Source organism: Corvus cornix, chromosome 13, assembly GCF_000738735.6.
Source record: "Corvus cornix cornix isolate S_Up_H32 chromosome 13, ASM73873v5, whole genome shotgun sequence".
In the NCBI taxonomy this organism is placed as follows: domain Eukaryota; kingdom Metazoa; phylum Chordata; class Aves; order Passeriformes; family Corvidae; genus Corvus; species Corvus cornix.
Window position 1 is genome coordinate 7,447,704 of NC_046343.1, and position 22,878 is coordinate 7,470,581.

General features: G+C 42.5%; 1 protein-coding gene across 2 annotated transcripts; it reads right to left on the bottom strand.

Annotated features, from left to right (window-relative positions):
• On the bottom strand, positions 1-22,473 carry MAML1 (mastermind like transcriptional coactivator 1). Of its 2 annotated transcripts, none has more exons than XM_039559582.1 (5): positions 21,863-22,473; positions 11,873-13,270; positions 9,578-9,841; positions 6,545-6,659; positions 1-4,386 (listed from the first exon to the last, which is right to left on the bottom strand). In XM_039559582.1, the coding sequence occupies exons 1-5, from the start codon at positions 22,229-22,231 to the stop codon at positions 3,395-3,397; spliced, it is 3,138 nt and encodes a 1,045-aa protein (XP_039415516.1). In that variant the 5' UTR covers positions 22,232-22,473; the 3' UTR covers positions 1-3,394. The 2 variants fall into 2 exon arrangements, with proteins under 2 accessions (XP_039415516.1, XP_039415515.1); XM_039559581.1 differs by having other exon boundaries at positions 11,873-13,273; positions 21,863-22,472.
• Positions 22,474-22,878: the final 405 nt, after the last annotated feature.

Consider the following 22,878-nt stretch of genomic DNA (forward strand, 5'->3'; position numbering starts at 1 on the left):
TATATTTAATACACTAGCAAAATATTTATTTTATAATGATAAAACAGAAGTGAAGGATTTCTTTTTGGTGTGCACCAGTAATTGTAGTAAAAGAATAAGGGGATTAATGGACTCTTTATACATTTCAATGACAAAAATTCATAAAGGTTAGCATCAAATTCAACTGTTCTCCATTTACAAGCATAAAACTTACCATAATACCCCCCAAACACATATATAAAGAATTATAGTTTTAAAATCTATAAAAAGTAAAAAATATACAGTCAGAAGATCTAACTCTTATTCAAATCTTTAATATAAAATTGTAAACATTTATTTACACAAAGGAAATGTGTATAACAAAATTTTGAGCACCCTTTTCAATTGGATCGTGGTTTTTGGAAGGCAGTGGATGTTGCACAGTGACACTCTCACCTTGCCTGCCCAACCAAAACCGCAGTTCATAAATAAAGCCATGGGCGGCCGGCTGGGTTCAGTTCAGGGGAGATTGGTTTTATTGCTCTGAAGCTGCAGCAAATGGAAAGCCCGAGTGCAGACACAGACAGTGACACGTTACAGGGCATGAGGGCAGAGCCCAGCCCTGCCCATGCACCCATGTACATCAAAACCATATTTTCATTTCCATTGAACTGTTCCAACCTTGTTCCAGTGGCACCGCATTCCCAAGGGTCCCACTACGTTCTGTGCACAGGGACCAAAACCAGAGCCAAGGGCTGTTGGATCCTGTTCACACATGGAGACCAATGGGCATTGTAAGCCAGTTTGTCTAGAATCACACTTAATTTTACTCCAACAGTACCATGAAAAGGCCCTGTCATCAAACCCAGATACCTTCCTGAACAAACCCTCTGGTCAAGCAGAGCAATATCCACCTTAGCTTCCAGAAACAGTGGAGGAAAGAGCACACCTGCGTTTTCCTGGACATTTCGCTGGATTGCCTTTTTGGTAGTAATAATGCAAACAGCAGATGTTCTTGTCCTCCAATTAAGAAATCACAACTGGATGGATCATATTTTGACTTATTCAGAACAAAGTCTGTGCAAAATCTACTGGAAAACAGAGCAGATTTCACCACAACTTAAACAGGGAGAAAGAAAAGCTGAATCCTACCACCCTGTTATTTCTGTCAAGTGTTTGTAAGGGGGAGAAAAAAACCAGTGACATGGAAGGATGCCACTTGAAACTGAGGTCCCAAGCACCCCCAACAGGAAGGGAAGGCACACTGGTGCAAAGTTAACCCTTAAAATTAAAAATACAGCAAACACTCCTTCCCCTGCCATTGCTAGTTTATATCTATACTCTTCTAATGACACTTACCTTGGACCAGTTTTTGGTTTAACTTAATAGTAAACCAAGCTCACTAGCTCTTTTCTTAGATTGCCAGTATAAGAAAAGCTAGCATCAGTTATTTGCATCTCAACTACTTATTCTAGAAAATATCAGAAGTGTCAACAACCAAAGTCACCAACACCTTCATCTTCCCATCCAAAAACAATCTTTATGTTATCTTTTCAAAAGCTCTATGAGGGATTAGGCCTGCTTCAGTGAAGTTTTATCCACTGTTCAAAGGTGGGATCCACTGATCAATGCACATCTTTCATCAACAGTTCAATATGATAGAACAGCAAATCTGATCAACAGAGTGGAATTCATCCACACTAGTTAAGTGTGCTGGACAAACCATGTTCCATGCATATTTGGAAAGGGTTAAAGTATTAGTGTTAAAAAAGCAGTTTTCAAAAGTGCAAATTGTCTCATAAAGGAGCTGCAGATACAGTAAAATATTTTCCTTCTTTGAAACCAATGATATCATTCACTTCCCTTCACCCCCTCTGGAAAAAATCCTCTCTCACAATTCTGCAATGCAGAAAACTCCTGGAGAAGCCAGTCTGTGTTGAAGGAAATTGCTTTGAAATCACTATGCTGGGTTTGGTTACAAAGTTTAGAGGAGTTTTCCAAGAAAGTGGATTTAGAAAGGGAAGAGGTATTTGTGCATTTAAAACAAAAGCTTTCAACTTTATTTTCATTTTAAAATAAACGTTAAGGCAAGGTGGTTTGTTGGTGGATAAGGGATTTTTTTGGTAGAGAGTAAGGACTTCGGAACACTGACTGTTCGTTCCCATTGTGGTTCTTGTTGTCCTTTCTGGGACCAACCCCAACATATGGATAAGAGGTCTCCTTGGGCTGAGCTGAAGAACCAGCATCTGCTTCAAGGGATATTAAAAAAGTAAATCCACCAATCTATAGAAAGATTATCAAACTTGTAACCCAGTATTAAAAAACCAAAGCATTTAAAGGGGGAGACTTCCACATTGGAGCAACCCTGATAAAAGTATTCTCCCTGGCTTCCTGTGCTATTATTGCTAATAAGGACTTTCCACCTCCCAGCCAAATTCTTTTTTCCTCATTTTCATCCTGAAGTGACAAAGTCTTGTGCTCATTGCTAACTTCGGGGGATGAACTGATCTCGAAGGTTAGTTTTACTTTTTACAACAAAGAAAACTAGATGAGCTGTCATGAAGCAAAGCCTTCATTTAAATACAACTACCTTTGGAAATAAGTTATGAAGAAACAGGTGCAAAGTAAATGGCTTTACAATTCACGTTAAACCTACTATAGTTTAAAAGTTCTCCCGTAAGAAATTCCCCCTTTAAACACAACAAGGTACAAGCCAGGAACTGTGCCTCTCTACAACAGAGTGCAAACTGCAGCTTAAAAGACTACAATCTATGAAGATGACTATCTAGACTAACTGGCCAGGTTTTAATACTTTCTCTCAACTATTACCAGCATCTAGAAATATTTACTGTGAAATATCACTTGCTTACTCAGAGTACAGGCACATGCTTCAGCAATGGGGAAAAGAAACAGTTCCAAACATTTTGCAAGCATACTCAGGTGCATACAGCCTCTTCTCAAATAAAAAGTCAGAAGTTTGATGGACACTACTATAACAGCATATCAAGCTATGCGCAAATAATTATTGCAAGTAATAGCTGCAGACTAAGCCCTAAACACAATTTGTGCAACTATTTGCGTTCTTTCTGCACTATTTCTGTGGAATTTTTGTTTTGTTTTTAAATAATTAAAAAAATTTAGTCTTAGAACACTGCAAGTGAAATTTCTGGAAGGCTGGCTAGGACACAGTATTTTTTGACCTGTTCAAGTGTGCGACTCCTCAGAGACCGCAGACAAAGCACACTCCTCCTGCAGACCTGCTTGGTGCGCCGTGACCACGTGTCAACACTCGCTGAGAAGCAGCTCCAGTCTTTTTCCCAACCATTTACCTCTAATGCCTGCAAGTCTCCTCAATGCCACAGGTTTTTTGGTCCAACAGTTGTTTATATCTCATGAAATAATTAAAAAAAGTAGAACCCCCGCCCCCAGCCCCATTTTAATGAGTTCCTAACAACTCATCCAAATCGTTCATCCACTCCTCTGAAGTCCTGTTTTTCAGCAAAGAGTCTATCAGATCTGTGTCACCAGTTAAGTTCTGAAGTCCATTATTGCCTGACTGGCTGCTGTAGGCAAAAGGCAGCTCCTGACTAGTCGTCCTCACAGGGTACCCTTGGCTACAGTGCAGGTTTCCTCTGTTGGGAATTTGCTGATTTGGGTTCTGGTTGAAAGCATTCAGGTCTGGAACAGTCTGGTTCATGCCAGGCAAGACTTGCTGTGAGGGTACCTGCTGCTGTGCGGGTGGGTTTGTCCGCGGCTGCGCTCCCAAAGACGACGACAACATCTGCCCAGAGACAGCAGCATTCATCGAGGTCATGGGCCTGCTGGTGCTTAGGCTTACCTGAGGCATTCCCTGGGCAAACTGCTGGTTGGACATCTTTAGATGTGTTTGCTGCATGTGGAAAGAGGAGTTGGCAGTAAATGGTCCTAAGCCACTGTTTGCTTGTGTCTGGTTGTTAATATTAGGGATACCTTGGTGTTGCCAAGATGGATTTTGAGCCCCCATAGCAGCTGGTACTCTTGCCATCTGTGGCTTAGATAAGGTTGGATTCAGTGCACCTTTATTGTGCTGCTGAGAAATACTTGAGTTTGGTAAGGTGTTCTGCCCATAGCCAGTAGGAACAGCAGCGCCCTGGCCCAAGCTGCCCTGTCTCTGCATCGGTGTCTGTCCATTGGCACTCGGAGTCGCATGCTGGGGAACCATCTGGGTCATGCCAGATGCCAGGTTGTACAACCCCCCGCGCTGCATGTTCTGCATGCTGGGGTACTGAGACACCCCCCGGTCCTGCTGACTGGAGCCCGACTGGAGTGGAGCAACAGGAGTGTGGCCGGGTCCCATCTGAATCATGTTCTGGCTCTGAGGAAACATCCGTGGACTACCGGAGCTGGACTGTCCTAAATTACTGACCCCAGGCATGGCTGAAGATGACCCTGAAATACGAAGAAATATTTTGTACATTAAATACCTCACGTTCATCCAGAGCCAAGCCAGGCTTGTAGGCACAGTAACCCAGAAAGGAGGTGCAGCTACATTAGTGTAAACTGACCTCTGCAAGCAACACACAGAAAGCAGAGGTTTAATTACAGAGTGTCAACTGTTGCTCCAGTTAGCACCTCCACCTTGATCTCAAACACAGATATGCCAACATCCTAAAAAAATCTGAATACCACTTCTAAGAGTTCAGTATCATTAATTAAAAAAAAAATTATGACTTTAAAGGCAGGACTCTGATATTTCTTTGTGAACAAAGGTTACCACATATACTTTGAAGTGCATGCACAATTTACTAAGCTGTTAAAAAATACCTCTAACTGCACACACATACACACAGCGTCAGTCATTCCATGCATACACAGTGCATCTCTTATCAGACAACTGTAGGTTTGCCAGTTTGGCATTTTCCCAATTCCAGGAATATCTTTTATTTATCTAATACAGAAATATCTAATTCAGAAATTTTTCGTCAAGTATCTTTTGGATTTCCACAGTGAAATATTCACTATGTCAATATGCAATGCTGATAACCAAGCAAGGTGATTTGGAAAAATGTCTTCTCAGTAAACCAAATACGGTCCTTTGTTTTTGCAAATTCTGAGTTAAAAAGTTTCTTCCTGTAGAAGAAACAGCCCCCTACTGGAAGCAAAAATAGCAGAACAGTTCTGTAAAGTTTGCATGTAACACCCTCCACACTCCTTACAGCTGACCAGGGGAAACCTACCTACACAATTTCTCTACTTTCAAAACAAAAAGCTGCAGAATTTTTTCATGTTTTATGATAGCTAAGGAGTACTGGCTCTCCATTATTATTATATTTGAATAAAAACCAAATTATCAAAACCAAATTAAAATAGAATTCAAATTAGATTGAATTCATTATCAACAAAGCACATCATAAAAAGATCAGTGTTGGGGGAATGGATGGGTGGGGGAAGTGTCTTACTATAAAAATATTTACAATGAAAAGATAGTACACATATCAGGATTTAAGGTGCAAAAAATAGTTACAATCATCATTACATGGAAAAAATAATTTTAATAATACTGATGTCCATTATAGCAAAACCTACTCTATTTCTAATAGCTGTATGCCTATCTCTGTAGAAAAGTGGTAAGAGAAAGAAATATTTCAGTGCAATATTTGAAGGATGCTACTGGTCCCTCTGTTAGCACACAATCCTGTTGTATTGGTATCAAGTTCTTTCAGTTAAGTAACAAAACCCAGTTGTAACTGCACTTGACACTTGCACAGGCATGAACGCTGCCAGGGTGAAGGTATTACATTTCCATTTGCATCCTTCCCCTTCAGTATTTATTTCTGAAGGAACATGGAGAGTAAGGAAACAAAACAAAGGGAATTAGCACTATTCTTGTACTCTAGGTTTATGAAAAAAAGGCAAGTGACTTCTTGATGCCCCATCAATTAACAGCTTTTAAAGTAAGAAGATGAGTTTTTATTGTTTTCTAGTTCTTCCACATTTTTGAAGCTATTCCAGATCAACAGTTACAACATTTTTTATCAGAGTTAATACACTACAGACATACTAAGCTGCTTCTCATACAAAAAAATCCCACGAAGGACACTTAACATGTAACAAAGAGAATTCAAACTGCATTCCCTTTTAAAGGTAGCAGGGATAAGAACGTTAGAGACTTTTAAACTCATCCTAGAGATGAGAGAAATAATACACCACTTATTTTTCTTTAATGAGGGCCTGTGATAGATACAGGCAGTAGTGACGTCAGGCTTCAGAAAAAAACCCTCTGAATCCTAATATATCAAAGACAGAGAGAATTTCCAACCTGCACAACGAAATAGTAGTATAAAAAAGGCCTGTAGAACAATAAAGGTACTGAAGAATTTTACTCATTTCCCAAACAACACTAAGAAACAGAAGCTTAAGTTGTCCCAAATACCTGTGACCAGGGAAGCTGTTTGCAACTGAATCAGAGTATAGGTTAAGAGCTTTCAAGGCAGAGTGACATGTAGTAAATTAATTAAAAGCTATCCAATCCAGGAAATTTGAAGACACCTTGTTTTTTACTCCTGATATTTTTTCTGCTATTATTTCAACTGCCACATTTACTCACCTGTGAACTGTCCAACCTGTTGCTGGTATGGATTCTGTGGTTGATCCTGGTACTGGGGAGGAGGCCGTGTCAGATGCCGCTGCAGCTGCTGCTCCTGCTGCTGCCGCTGTTTCTCCTAAGAAAGGTCCAATGCAAGACAATTTGAAAACTAATCAAGCTTTTTCCAAGGGCTATCTTGGATAAAAACAAGCTGTCTGCATATTTCTATGCACAGCTGGTAATCAAAGGGGCTTCTGCAGCCCTAAAGTCACTTCAGGCTTTGTTCTCAAGGCTCAAACACAGTCAATTTACTTTGATGAGCGACAAGACCAGGATCTCAGAGACAACAGCATGCACTACAAGAGTTACTGCAGTCCATGTCTGAAGCCTTTCAAACTTCGAAAATCTGAGATGTTAGTGGCCTAATCAGTAACATAATCAACGGGCACTTTTAGCAACACTTTAAAGACAAAAAGAGGTACAGGTACAAAAAGAGCAAAAGTGAGTGTATAAAAATAATAACATTTACTTTTTTGGTCTTTATTTCCAATGTATTTTAGATGCCTCTTTAGAAACCAGTAAAAGTGCAAGTCAGAAATATAAAAAAAATTACACAGAAATACAAAAACCGAACATGTAAATATTTTCTAATCCTTGTCTGCAAATATGAAAAAATATACACAAATCCATATTATCATAGATCACAGGTTTTCCTACAAGATTATGGAAAACTGCAGAACTAAGTCCATAATACAAGTCATACAAGTTTTGCAACCATTGTTTCAAATCGCTTTCTTAACAACACACTGATCAACTAAAACAAACCCTACTCATGACACAAAATAATTGTGCCTCTTTAAAAGCACATTTTAAAGAGCACAGAAATTTATGATCAAGCCATTTGAAAAATAAACCAAACGAATTTTCTACTAGGAAACTTTAGGGAAAAATGAAATTTAAAATCTTGAGGGGAGTGTAGATGTAGTGATAGTACACTCAGATCTTGACAGTCTTAAGAGCCAATAGGCTGCTTTTACAACACGAAATGTATCAGGCACAGCATTTCTGTCTCTTCTTACTCAGGTACCTTCAGCGAGACTGAAATTCTGAGAAACGCCCATAGTGATACAATGCACAACCACCTACTTATCCAAAAAGTTACACAGAGCACAGCAGGGGACAGAAATTCCCTTCCAAGAGTGTTGGGGCAAAGACACTTTAAACAAGAGACTGGTGCAATGTAACAAATAGCAGATACACATCTCTACCACCCTTCCCAAATGTCTCCAGCTGCGAAGCTGTTGAGACATGCATAGGAATGAAGAGGGCAGGCCGCTTTACAGAGGACCTGCTGCTTGCAGGACCAGTCAGACCTGAAAGAGGCTGACCACGGAAGCCAACAAGAGATGCCATAGCTCTGAGAGAAACCAAGAACTGCAGAACCTGGCTTGGGGAAAAAAAGTAAAAAATACGCAGAATACCAAGTGAAAAGACAAATTTATAGTGGCAAGGAATGGCACTGAAGCTACCTGAAACTACAAACCTCCAAAGTAGACATCAACAAGTTCAGAAATCTTTTTGTAAAACTGCATCCAGTATCATGCGTATCCAAAGAAATAAACATCAAATCAGAATGCTAACAAGACCTAGCTTGACTGGGCAGTACAGGGCCAATAAATGTGGCAAATGCAGTATCTAAAACTGTTCAGCTCCAAAGCAAAGCTGCTCCTTATTCGGGACCAGAGTCCCAGCATCACTATACACAAATGGAAATTACAGAAGTTAGTTGTAGTTACCATTACTAGGACATGAATGAAATATTTTCATAATACTGATATTTACTGCAGCAACATGTGCTGGCAAAGCAGAAGCAAACAGATAGGAAAAAAAATATTTCAATGCTGTGTTTGAGATATGCTACTTATCATCTCCCCACTGTTCAGAGATATCTAACACCTGTTAGGTCCATTATTGTCCTAAGGAAACCTACTGGGCCACAGCTCTAAGAGCTCTAACAAAGCTCTAATAACCACCATCCACCAGACATGCAAAATCACAAGCAGGAGGTCACACCCTCTATTTCCTTTCTCCCCACCTGCTTTCAAAGAATACCTGTTTGTTAACATTTTGGGAGAGTAATGATTACTCATTTCTGACATTTGATATTAACATACAAGTTACCAAAGACTAATTGATTTACTAAAAAGTACTCTAAGCTCACAGATCACATAACTCATGGAGAAACGTGATTTTATTGATGATTTGGGCATTCTCTGTCTTTCGGTCTTTGATAATGTAATTCCCCCACAGTATTCCCTTAGTCCAAATTGTTTTAACCCAAATATCAAAAACAGATCTTTACCACACTCAAACACTGACAACCACATTACTATGTTTTGTCTACACTGGCTCCAGAACTGAAGGGGCTTTTGTGTCACCTCTGTTGAGACCTCAATTTTAACTGGATGTCTCCAGGTGATAAAAGAGCCATTGGCTAGGACCTGGCACAGCCACAGCTCCACAGTCCTGCAGATTCTACTACAACCTTCCCCCGCAAAATGAGCTTTCATATATTTTCTGTTCAGAGGAGACTGTATCATTTCCTTCTTAAAGCTTCTGACGGGCAGCTGATTCAGGGAGACCTTAGAGCACTTTTCAGTACCTAAAGGGGGATTACAAGAAGGCTGGAGGGGGAAGGTGTCTCAAAACTGATAGAGCAAGGGGGAATGACCTCTATTTGAAGAAGGTTAGGTTCAGATCAGGTGTTAGGAAGAAATTATTTACTGTGAGTGTGGTGAGGCATTGGAACAGGTTGCCTAGAGAAGCTGAGGCTGCCCCATCCCTGGAAATGCTTCAAGGCCAGGTTGGATGGGGCTTGGAGCAACCTGGTCTAGTGGAAGATGCCCCTGCCCATGGCAGAGATGTTGGAACTGAAATGATTTTTGAGGTCCTTCCCAAGCAAACCATTCTCTGATTCTAAAAGATCAAAAAGCTATTTTATGCACCAAAGCAAAGCAGCACAAATTAAAAAAACAGATAGCTGGCTGCTCTCACCTGTTCTGCCAGCAAATGCTGCTGCCTCTGTTCCATTAGGAATTGCTGCTGCTTCTGTTGCTCCATGAGCAGATGCTTTTGTTGCTGCTCTCTCTGCTTCTGCTGGTCCATCAGCATTTGGTGTTGCTTCATCACTGCTGCTTGCTGCTGATAAGCTGGGTTGCTGTGGTTACCTGCCATGGAGACGTTCGGAGCCTGGGCACCCACCCCAGGGCCTGGGACAGAAACAGGAACACGAGGAACAGTAGGAGCAGGGTTCTGATCCTGCAGAACACAGGAAAAGCAAAAAAAGTTACAGAAATGCAGTAACTTTTTCACTTGTGAAGCTTCTTATGGAAGCTCAGCTAATTAAAGACAACCAAACACCCATCTATACAGTGCCAGACACAGAACTGCCAGTTTGGAGTTAGGGTCAGAAGCTCCACAACATTTAGGAAGAGAGGCTTTAACTTCAGTCTCAAAGTACTTCCCAAACTCCAGCTCAAACAGGTGAGTATAGCTCTGTGTGCTCCTTTTCAGGCAGTTACAAACAGCACTTCACACATCCCAGCTTTAGTTTACTTTGGTAGCAGCTTTTCAAACACTACATTTTCTATTTTCATTATATGAAACATTTATTTAAATCCTGCCTCTTCTGTCAACATTTAATACTGCAAGTGTTTATGTCTCCCACCCTAAAGTTGCTTTCTTTTAGTATCAGAGAATTTACTATTTGCAGGTGAAGGGGAGAAGGCTTCCACTGGTCAAAATGGGTCTTAAAGTATTTTTCCAGCAGCCCAACCATCACCATACTCCACAGACAAAAATACTACTAAAGATAAGTCTGATAGTATTCGTTTTTCTTAAGTCTGCATTTTTTGGCATTTTTTTTGAGACTGGAACTTGGGATAAGCAAAAATAACATGTAACAATTATCATTCAAGATCCGATACTGCCCTCTTAGTACCAGCAAATCCCTTTGAAATTTGACAGCTTTCATCATTATAAAGCACAGTTCAGCCTCATCTCTAATTGCACAAACAAATGTTATGTTCAAGTTAAGAATTTAGCTAATGGGTTTGGCTGTTGGTTCTCACTTTGCAGTTTCACAAGGAATCATGGACCAAATAGAAGGAATGCTGTGCTAAGTTGTTCTGTGTGCAAGTTTTTGAGAAATTCTCCAGAAGCTTTCGTCAGTATTTCTGTTAGTTCAGTGCAAGTGTGGCAGTGTAGATGCAAGGTCACCCTCATTGTTTTTCAGTGAGTGGGAGATGTGACACACACAGTCGTCTCTACCCTTCTTCTTCCATCAAAATGCTGTTAGACAGTTACTTCTGCCAGCTTTCAAAGAGATTCTTTTTTTTTTTGTGCTTTATGAAGCAAACATTGATCTCAAATTTTTATTCGTACACCGGTGTGGTCTTTATCACAGACTATTGAGAGCCTTTTCACAGGTTTTTTGTTTTGTTGAGGGAAACATGACTAGAGCTGGATCTCAAAACAGCTTTTGCTGGAGGAGCTTTAATCCTTGTAACAAATACCTTTTTTTTAACAAGCCCTCTCGTATGTGCATTGCAGGTACATGTTACAGAATCCCAATGAGTCTATACTTCCACCCACTACATAAATTTTCACCTGCAGCACACCTGTAGTAACAGTTATATACAAGGCAAAGGAGCACCACCTGGAATTTTCTGTTACAGAAAAACCTGAAGCATATGCTTCAAGCAAACAAACATTACTATTATTCATTCTTAATGATGTATTTCTCTCCTATGCCATGTTTCCCCAATGCCCAGAGACTTAGCCAATAAAAATCCTTAGAACTGAAAGGTGCCAAGGAACACCCAAGAAATGAGGAATGCAGCCCCCACTTCCACCTCTCTGCAAAAGTAGGTCTTTTTATAGTAAGCCAACTCTGACACAAGTAGGGACTAAAAACAAGGTAAAGAAATCAAAGCTTCTTTGAGAACACTGTTTAACACTACCGTTTTATATGAGTTATTTTAGTCAAAAGTTTACAAAGCATCTATTTATCTTTTTAAGCAGAGGCTTCTGTGAAGCATGACATAATTTGTTGCCCACAAAGTATATTAAGCTGGAAATCACACGTTACATGACCTAGAACCCAATATTAAAAACTGTCCCCAGTGGAAAAAAGACCTTATGATTCTTGTCTCAGCTTATTGTATACAGAAATTTTCTCTTTAAAATCAATGAAAACACTTGAAACTACACCAAGGAATCTGTACTCCAGCCTTACCTACCCAACAACCTTAAATCTGCTACTGAACAAAGGTAATTCAGGACATTCACCTGACCATGTGGCAGTCGGTAGGCAATGTTTCCAGACTTGGGTTTCAACAGGATCATCCCATTTTGGTCATCACTCACGTGGGATAGTGGTGGCTGCTGGCGCTGCTGGAGGTATGCCAGCATGGGAGTCTTGTTCTGCCCAGGCACTGCCACCCCCTGCTCACACTCTGCTTTGTAATGGGAAAGAGGTTTGGTGTTCCCATAGTCCAGCATAGAGCCTTGACTATTCACAGGGTTCTGGTTCAAGCTGTTTTGCTGATGACCCAAAATGTTCACATGGTAGTTGCCTCCAGCTCTCGGTGAGCTTTTATTTCCCAAATTAGGCATCATGAGTTTCTGATTGTTGAAGTCTGGCTGATAAACCGATGGGCTAGTGGGATTTTCCATGGTATATGGGACAGCCAGTGGACTATGGGAAGACCCAGACTGTTGCCACGTAGACATCTGATTTGTTTGGTGGACTTGTGAAGCTTGTTGCTGGTTCTGCAACATCTGATCTCTCTTCTGCTTGGCAGCAATCTGCTGAAGTTGATGAGCAGAAGACATTTCTTTGGCACTTCCTGCACACTTCCCAGGTAACAACACAGGCCTCTGGACATTCTGAGAGTGGTTTGATGCCTGCATCATGGGCTGATTAGGATTTTCAGTCATTGACTGACTGGAAGATGGGAACATAGCCTGGGAAGTACCAACTGTTGTAGAAGCAGCACTTACAGGTACAGAAGCAGCACCAATAAATGCTGAACCTGAAGAAGTGGCTCTAACCTGGGGAGATCCCAGCTGTTCTTGTTCAAAGGGTGCTGGGGAAAACTCAGTCTTTATGTTAATATCTTGTGGCAATGGAGTCTGTGCAGCTGAATTTGAAGAATCTGCATCTTTTTTGTCTTCAAAGTCGTCATTGAAGAGATCCTTCATGTCTTCATCGGGCACTGATCTATTGAGCTCCTCAATAAGTTCCTTCCATTCTTGCTCATTTAGGTTAAGATCAGGCATCAAATTATTCTGAGATATAGAACCTCCTGCTACAGGATTCATACAGGGAAGCTCATCTACGGGCTCCTGCTTCAGCTCTTTGTTCAAACTCAGAGGAAATGAGTCATCTGCATCACCACCTCCATTCATCTGCAGGCTGGAATCTGGAAGACACTTCTTGTTGATGCCATCGAGCCCCATCGGATGTTTCCCATTAAGTTGTAAGGTATCTCCAGTGCCAGATTTCTTGTCAAGATGATGGAGTGGAGACACAGGGGGTATTCCATTGGAAGAACCACTCACTCCAAGACCATCATCACGACGCAGTTTCTTGGACACAGAAAACACATCGCCATAGCCATTCTGCTGGTCTCCATTCTGAGGGGAAGCAGCACTGTCAAGCTTTCTTTTCACAGTCTCATGGAGCTGCTGAAAAAGAAAAGGAATATTTTACTTATGTAGTTCTATGTTACATAGATCTGGATTTTTATCTCTTACCAGAACATTGTCTAGCTCTGAATAAAACACTTCAGAAAAAAATCAAAGATTGTATCTTTGTTCTGGTAACATTTTGTTTTACAAGTCAGCACATGAGATGACTTCCTCACTATAACCTCTTAGGGAAAATTTTCAAAAAACATGTACTACTTCAAAGAGAGAAGTAGTGTGATTTTCAGACAAAACTAAAGGTGCCATATACTCTGACAACAACAAAAAGTTGAGAAATGGCTGTGAACTGGAATACGTTATGGTTTTTCCTATTCAAAATGAAAAAAATATTGAAGAATGTTAAGAATCAAATTTTAGATGAGAATAAAACCCCATATTTTATTTGATCTATGTACACACACTGTGTAATTGTTCCATGAGACTGTTTTATAAAGCAGTCTCACATTTAAATATTTAGAAAAAACAAGTGATTCTCTTGTGATAACTTTTAGAGAACAACTGTGTATATAAATTTTGTAAACAATCACACTTTTGGCACTGAAGCAAAACCAATTTGTCACTTAGCGACCATTGCTTCACACTTGTGGAAAATGCAATTCAGAGTTCAGCCAGTTCTATTACAGCAGAGCAAGTTCATTCTTTTCCTCCTTTCTCCTGAAGTATTTTCCAGCTGCTCTGACCACCAGAGCCCCAAGCAGCTCCACAGTTGGCCTCTCACAGATGGTGAAGGCACAGATTCTTTTTCTCGTGGTGCCACCTAGAAGCGACCAGCAGCTACAGCAGCAGCTTCACAGCCACAGCCTGAGCACCTTTGTTCCCTGTTTTTCTCCTTCCTGCCAGCATTCTTGCAAATATAAAGTTCTTTCTATTGACCTCAAAAGCATCTGAAAACAGAATTCCTGCGCACATCAAAGGTGACTATAAACTTTTCCTTCCCTCGGGTGCATTCTATAAAAAAAATTGAGCTTTGCTGGTGCTGGAACGCTCCACCAACGCAGACAAACCTGTAGGGCAGAGACACTGCTCCGACAGCACAGGGAACTTAAAGAGGGAGCTGCCATCAGCTCCCGACCCGGGTGAGACACCGTGGTACATCTCAGCAAGACACACGACAGGAATCCCCACCAAGAGCTACCCATCTGAGGCATGGGGTCGCTGAACAACAGCCCTCTCAGATGGCAGGAAAGCAGCTCATTAAACAAACCTCAAGGCAAGTATGGTTCTTTTCATATTACCTGCAGTCTTCATAAGGCAGTCCACTAACCCCTGGGGAAAGCTGTCTCATCCAAGGAAAAATGGGAAACCTCAAGATCTCAGCATTCAAGCAAGAGGTTGTATGTAGGGCCAGCATAAATTATCAGAAGAATTTTACACACTTGCCTGGGCAACAGCATTCTTTGATTTACAGACAGAAGGACTGGTTCACAGTTAATAGTTGTTTTGTTTTTTTTTTTTAACAGTCTACAGTTAGCTGCTCTTTGGGGGAAAACAACCTCAGACCATCTGTTTAATTCCTGCACAGGTAACAGCAAAAAATCCCCATTATTTGTTTAATGCTTGCATAGGTAAGAGCTAAGTCGTATTTTTATCTGTGGGACAGCCTCCAGCTTCCCCAGAGACTGTGATCTTCTAGATGGCTCATGGAAATAGCAGCAGAGTAGCAAGATCAGCAGAAGACTGAGTAGGATGAGGTGAGGTGTACATTTGGAGAGGAGGCTGGAACTTGAAATCTCTTAAGTTAAACATTAGGTCTTCAGCTTAGAGTAGCAGCTCTCTAGTGAACTTTTCAAATACCAACTTGAAAAAATAGTGGAAATTTACTTTTTTGCAAAAAGGCAAAACAACAGAGAGCAAAGAAGCTCAACTCCATCACAACATTTGGCTTTCAGCAAGTTTCCAGTTGTTTACTTAATACTTCCACCAGGAAAACTGAAGCTCAAGGTGGATGAGTAACTTGCCCAAGGTTATATGATGAGTCAAATTACTCAAAGTTTGGGAATGGGTCCTCCTTAATTCTAAATAGTTAGGGAAAAAACCCACTCCCTGAAAACTTACATAAAAGTAATAATTTAGTTTTGTGAGCTACATTCACTGCAGTCTAGAAAAAGATACAGACCCCTAATATCCAGCACAGGAACTCTCATATCTCTATGGGTTTTAACAGTCATAACACTCTGATATCTGACCCTTGGAGACATTTTGACTGTAAGTTGCTCGAGACAAAATCCTCCTTTCACCTAAAACTGTATTCCTCTGGCAAAAAAAAAGGGAGATTAAGTTCCTCCCCAGTTTGTCTGTGTCTATCCAAATAATCTGGTCTGAGGGGGAAAATAACAAGCTGCATGTGAGATACAAGTCAGACTGCAAGCAATCTACATATCAAGCGGCTCCAACAGAGTTCTCAAGGCAAGAAAAACCTGTTCTCTTCTGCCAAAACTCAGGGGAAAAACCAACCAACACACGGATGAAGTAAAGCATAGCTTGCTACTCACTAAGAAAACCCCTTCAGCTTTCATTTTCTTGTTCATTACCATCCTGTAAGGCACAGTGGTCCTCTGGTACGCTGTCCATGGTTTCCCAAGCAGAATCAATCAATTCTATTTATAACACTGAGCCAATAATTTCCACTGTCACAAGATCAGATACAGTAGTGTATTCTCATTTTCTCAGCGTATTCAATTTTCCAACAAAAGATGAACTTCTGAGATCACTGCTATCTAGCTATGCCTAAAAATATTACCCCAAAAGCATTTATTTGAAGTATTTATATCACTGTAGGAGCAATGCAAGGCAGGGGATGTGAGCAGGCCTCCGTCCTTTGGCCCAGGACAGGACACAGAGTTTGTCAAAGAGCCACTGAGGGGCCACAGGCTGCACCTCCTCCACATCACATCACCTGAGCTGCATTTTATTCACGTGAGCAGAACACACAGTCCTCAATGTGGTCGTAAACACTTCCTTGGCAGGAGCACACATGCCCAACTGTGGATTCCTCATGCACAGAACACAAGCTGACAAAACCCAGGTGCCATCCATGACAACAAAAGGTGTCCAACACAGCAGCCTCTGGCCATATAACTCACACACTGACAAGGACACAGGCCCGCAATGCCAGAGATGGATGCATGCCCAGGCAAATGACAAGGCTGCCAGCAGAAAACAGACAGCACACAAAGCATTTTGATATATTCAATCTCTGTCTAAAACCCACCAGTTTTACCACAATGATGCTCAGCCCTACTGTAGTCTCACTGCAGGGGCAAATTGCCTGACTTTGTAAAAGCTGTCCAAAACCTACTACTGAAGCCCAACAAGAAACCAGAAAAGCTTCAAATTGCTCAATCTATTGCTTGTCTGTTAGCACTGGCCGAGTTCAAAACTTCAGAGGCCAGGGCAGTGCTCTCTTATTGCCTTGGTGGGAAGGGGCATGAATCACTGACCAAAACAGTGGTACAAAGTTGTTCTGATTGGTTTTGTTGGTTTTTTGGTTCAGGTTTGTTTGTTTGTTTGGTGTTGGCTATTTTTCTGTGGACTCAATACCTGAAACTAGATTTAGATAATCATCTGAAACCAGTGACATTTCAATGCGTTAGAACTTAACAAGCATGAAAGTTTAGCTCACATTGTTTGCTTGAAAGCAAGAAATCCTTTACCAGTCAGGACTGTTAAACTGAGGACAGTCAGCTAAAGTCCTTTTGCAAAAATCCACTACTTTGCTATACTTTGCGTCCTGTAACTGAAGACAGTAAATATATCTACATAAAAATACAAACTGCATGCAGGTTTCATTTTAAAAAAAACCAAACCACCTAGTGAACATGACAGAGAAGAAACTTCTTAAAAATCTGGTACTCATACTGTGCCTTTCAGGCTCTGTATAATGTTCTTACTTAGTTTTTTAAAGCATCTGTTACAGAGATTTAAACATTCTTACAGGATTCAGTAGAGCTTCAATTTTTTGTATTTTACTTCAAATTAGTTTACCATTTCAATATCAGAATTAAGTCTATAAAGACTTGTCCTGATCTGCCAGCAAGAGAAACATCATGCTGGACATTTTCAAAGAAGAAATGCTATATCAGCCTATAAGCATAATAAAAAACTAGCTCAAATACAGCTCCTAGCATTCTCATCTAGAAGAGGAAACCAAATCAGAATACATCCATTTTTCTGCCATGGAAGTAGCAGTATTGCAGCACAGATAAGCTCCCATGAACCAGAGTTCACAGTAGGTCCTCTATAGACACTGATTCTCCTCCCCTGCCTCGCCAAGGACAGGAGCAACAAAGATGACAACTGCTTAAGCTGGAATAACAGTGCAAATACCAGACAGTAGTGTATGAATTTTGAATAGAAAACATAACATTTTGAGTACACACAACAGTAAGAACTCTCCATTTACTGTGCATCTACCCACAGCTTCCAAAGTTGCATTCCCCCTGCAAGGAAAGCATTTTATTACCCAATGTGTTCCTGCATTCCACTGTGCTGTCAGAACCAAACTGCTGGACTCATTTTAATTTTTACTTTAATTCCAGCAGACTTTTGTATTTGGGTGACTGCCTGCTGGAGCAAAGAAGGGCTGTGGATAGGCATGTCTATAAATATCCCAAGCCTGCATTAGTCACAAGGGGCAGCTTCTGCTACAGGAATTGTTCTGCTGAATCAAAAAAACTCCTGTGCCTTCAGCTGCAATGCCAGATCCTCCACCTCACTTGAACTTAAACAGCAGCCACAGCAGCTCAGTCACTCCCAGATCCTTACAACTTAGGAAGCATCACTGCATATCTAACTAATCTGGTAAGGGAAATGTTTCAAACATAAAACAATACCTCACAGAGAATTAAAAGGAGACAAAGAAAAACCTGTCTGAGTTGTTGGGCAACAAACTATCAGACTTGTCAGCAAAAACAAACAATGGTGGCAAGACTACACTGCACCATAGCTATATATAAATAACATGCAAATAATTTGCTATTTTTGTGGTAAAACATAATTTCACAATTTAACACCCCTATACCACAGCTTACACAAAAATGAGGTCTTTCGAACTGTTAGAGTACCAGCCTGAGCTTCGTTAGAGGAATGTCATTAATGCTTGTCAGTACACTCTGGGCAATCTATTCCCCTTAATTTATTACTTTAGGTCTTTCAACCAAGAAACACTGCATTGCTCTCCTCGGATTTAAATTTCATTTTAAACTTTTTACTTGGTGCCTTTGCTTAATTTAGAATTTAACAAATATTAATGTAAAACATCTATCACTCCCAAATAAATGCTGCTCTTCAGCTTTAACACAAAGCATTCTCAAGACAGGCCACTGACTAGACCTTCAGTGCTCATTCCAGAAATACTGTTTGTGGTTTTGTGGCAGTCCTAGACAAAGCAAGCTCTCTGCACAACAACTGCTCTCAGGTGGGGAAAAAAAACCCAGTAAGAAACAGGGAGCAGCTCTCCTTCCAAGACACCACATCATAAAACAAGGAGATGAAAATCCAGATCTTGCCATTCTCCTCACTCACGTCAGTGAAATGCCTTTGGTTCAGCTGAGCCATACACTGCCTTACAGTCTACCACAGATATATAAGGAAGTCAACCTTTCTCCTGTAGAGAATTTAAACAGCATTATTAGATGAACTTTCATGTATCAGAACCTGGCAGAGAAAAATTGTTCTAGGATACAAGCTCTGTCTCTTCCCAGCTTCCTTGTTTCTCAAAAATGTAAGATTAACAGAGCAAACACATTATCCAAATATCAAGCATCTTCTACGTTGAACACAGCCTTAATAGTGTCATATTAAACAACAGAAATGGGAAATAGATGTCAACATTTGAATTTCCCATTAAATAATGGTCTAGAAGTTTTTTAAAAGTAGAAAGCTAGAAGGTTTTTCAACGTTTTTCTCAAAGGAAGGACAGGCCTACATGACGCACAAAAAATCCAAGGTACTTCTGTATCAATACTGTATTCTCTCAGTTTCCATAGCTCAAATTGGAAGAGAAAATATCTGATTTTGTCCACGTGACAAATCATACAAGACACTAAGGAGGAAGTGGCGGTGCCACCCTGTTCCCTGTGACTACTGTGGATTTACAGAAGGTGCTCTGCAGCACAGCACCTGGCAGTGCCCACACTGTCCACACTTGTGGCAATGCAGCTTCATGTCCTACTACTACAAGCCCTCTGATGCTAGATCAAGAAGCCTTCACCTTTACATGAACTGCTCTCTCATTCAGGGACCAAAATAAATGCTTCACTAATGTTCAACACAAAGTACCAATTTCCAAGAGTAGATTCATATGCAGATTCACAGAAAAATCTGGATTGTTACAGCAGCAACAGCTGATATAATGCACGTTGCACTGAGCTAGCAGCATTCTTTGGAAAGGAATGTGTTCAGGATGTTTTAACACAAGATAATTTTGGTGTTCATCCAAACTTCATTGAACATTGGAAATCAAGCTCATGTCCTTCTCATTCAAAGCACATGCTCGGTCTTGATAATGGCAACATGATGGGTAGAGGTAAAATGCCAACCTAGAGAGGGACCTTCTGGGCCACGGGAATTAAATTAGCAGCAGAAGTGATGTTGTTGTTGTTGTGTTTTTTTCCAAGACTTGAATTACTAAGCAAACCAACTTTATACCCCAGCAACGAGGCGATGAATCAGCAGCTGCAATTAAGCTCACAGTCATGGATCCTAGGAAGGAAACAGCAGGCCAGCCCGAGGAAGAGTCATTCATACACTAAAACCCTCTTCTGTTGTGCAAATTGGCCACTGGCAGCAGCTTCCTGTACAAGGGCTTCCCCAGATGTGCAGTGCACTTCAGAACCTGCTGCTGTTGAGAGCCTTCATTATAATGGATGCTAATTAGATCAAATCCACATCCAAAGTGATTTAAGAGAAACAACACCAATGAATTAGAATCATCTTTCTTTTAGAAGATCAATATGAAGTCGTGTGGTGGCAGTTTAAGCAACAGGATTTGACATGCTAAAGAGCCCTGACTGTAATGAAAATACACATTATTAAGGGGTAGAGCCCCATATGCAAAAAGCCTCAGAGCCCAGCAGGAAATAAACAGAATCTCCCACCAAGTCTTTAGATAATAAAAAACAAGTTTGAGTAATTTTTGTTTTGACACAAGTTTAGATTCAAGATCAGTCTGCTAAACAACAGCTAACTGTAAAGTTTTGCAGAATCAATGTCAGGAATGCACGAGGTTTCCTCTCTTCCTCAAGCACCCTTCTGTAGCAGCCCTCTGAAGTGCTCTAACTGGGTCACAAGGACCTCAGTCTTCTCAACAGTCAGCAAGTCCTCGAGTCTCATAGGTGTATTAGCAAGAACAGAAGTAATTCAGTTAAGTAACGCTTTCAGTTTATCTTGTAAATACTACAAACTGCACCCCGGCTGCCTAGTGCTGGTCACAGTAAGGATGACATTGATACACCCGGTGTTTCAGTATTTCACATCATGCCCTGGACACTCGAGTATACAATAAGCTCTATCGTGTTTCTATTTTAATAACAATAAATGAGGTCCAAGACAGAGAGATGTATATCCTCCTTCCTTTCTAATCCAATCAAATACACAGAGCAACTTAAAAATACGACTTATTCCATATATTGACCTGAAGATGTCTTAGGCTAATCCAGTGTCCCCTTTTAAAGACGCTCAGAGAGGTACTGAATCATTTTCATGCAGGCCACCATTTAAAAATACCTGGTTTTAAGGCAGACAGGTATTAGGACAGGCAGCCTTTAAGAGGTTATCCTACTAACCTACATTACTGACACATTAGCACACAGCAGTATATTTAAAGGGCCTAGAATAAGTTAAGCAACAGCTATCTAGATATACAAACAGGGCTGTGTGAATATGTCCCGACAACCAGAAATGCTAGAGAAGCCAGAGAAACATTAAGATTTTGAGCTAAGCCAGTTTTTAATGGGTGGAGTGGGATTCTCATAGTGTTCACACCCACTAGAGTGAGTGGCAAACAAGCAGCTGCCTTGCCTCTGAAATTCTTTCCAATATGTACCAAAATTAACAGACACATTATTTGTCTTAAAACTTCCCCCTCAGTAATAAGCATATCCTTATCAAATGACTCCACAAAACCCTGAAAACCCAAATTAAAGACTTAAGCAAACAAAAATCCAAAGGCACCGCAGTATTAATGCCCTTCTGACAGTTTCTGCAGGGGCATTTTAGGTGAATTAGCCAGAAATATAACTCACAAAATATTCTGAATTATTTAAGCATCAATAGAAATCATGCCACTATCCCTACCCCCCCATGCCACAGTTTTTATATACTCTTCCAGCATGCAGAGGTGACGAGCGAAAACAAAACAGCGCTTATCGGCTGCGAAGTTGTAACAGGGCGGACAGGGTACTCTCCAAAGCAGCCCCAACCCCAGCCCTCGCACCGCAGGCCACCACACCAGCCGCGAGAGCTTGTTTTCCTTCCCCTATCCAGCTCCAGACGAGAGGTCCCGGTACCAGCCGGGCACGACCGCCGGTCCCTCCCCGGCCCCAGCACCCGGCCCCGGGCGGCGCTTACCGCGATCAGGGCGCTGCTGCGGCCGTGCTGCTGCTCTCCGCTCGCCGCCTCACCGTCCAGCCCGTTGGCTCCGCTCCTCTCGGCGCTCCCCGCGGCGGCGGCGGGCGGAGGGGGTGCGGGTGGCGGCGGCGCCGGGGGCGGCTGCCGGTGCTTGCCGGCCCGCTTGGCCTTGGCCTGCAGGCAGCGCTGGTGCAGGGCGAAGGTTTGCTGGCGCTCCAGCTCCAGGCGCTCCGGAGACACGGCCTGGTAGCGGGACTCGCAGGCGCTGTGGTGCCGCCGGCAGAGCTCGATGCGCCGGCGGAGCCGCTCCATCACCGCGCTGTGCCGCGGCACCACGAACTCCGCCATGGGGCAGGGGGGCAGCACCATGGGCCGGGCGGCGAAGGGGCGGCCGCCGCCGCTCACCGGCTGCTCGCTCCGGCGCCCGCCATGGCGGGGCCTCCGCCGCCCCTCCCGTCGGCCTTACCTGCGCTGCCCGCCGGGATCGCCCCGGGTCCTCCCCCCGCCCGGCCCGGCGCCCGCTCCGCTCCCCCCGCCCCACTTCCTCCTTCTGCCCTGAACCCGATGCCGCTACGCTGCCCCCCTCTCCCTCAGCCCTGCCCGCCCCGCGGGGCCTGGCGGAGCCCGCCGCGCTTCCTCCGCCGCCGCCCTCAGGCGCGGGCCGGCCCGGACCCCCGGCCCCCCATTGTTGTCCGCGCCGCCGCCATCTTGAAATTGTTTTTCCCCTCCAGAGCCGAGTTGAGAATAAATGGGCGGAGCTTCCTGGGTGGGGGGCTACGTCACGGCGCGCGGCGCGTCACGAGCCGTGACCGACACCCCTCCCGACCAATAGAAGGGCGCGGAGGCGCGAATTAAGCGGCGGGGGCGAGCTGGAGGCGGTGCTCGGCGCGGTTAAAAGGAACAGGTAGGGAAGGGGCCGGGCGGCCACGACGCAGCCAATCAGAAGAGCGGGGAGGCGGAGCCACGGGTGATTGACAGGGAGGGGCGGGCAGCCGGAGCCCCGCAGGCGCCGGAGC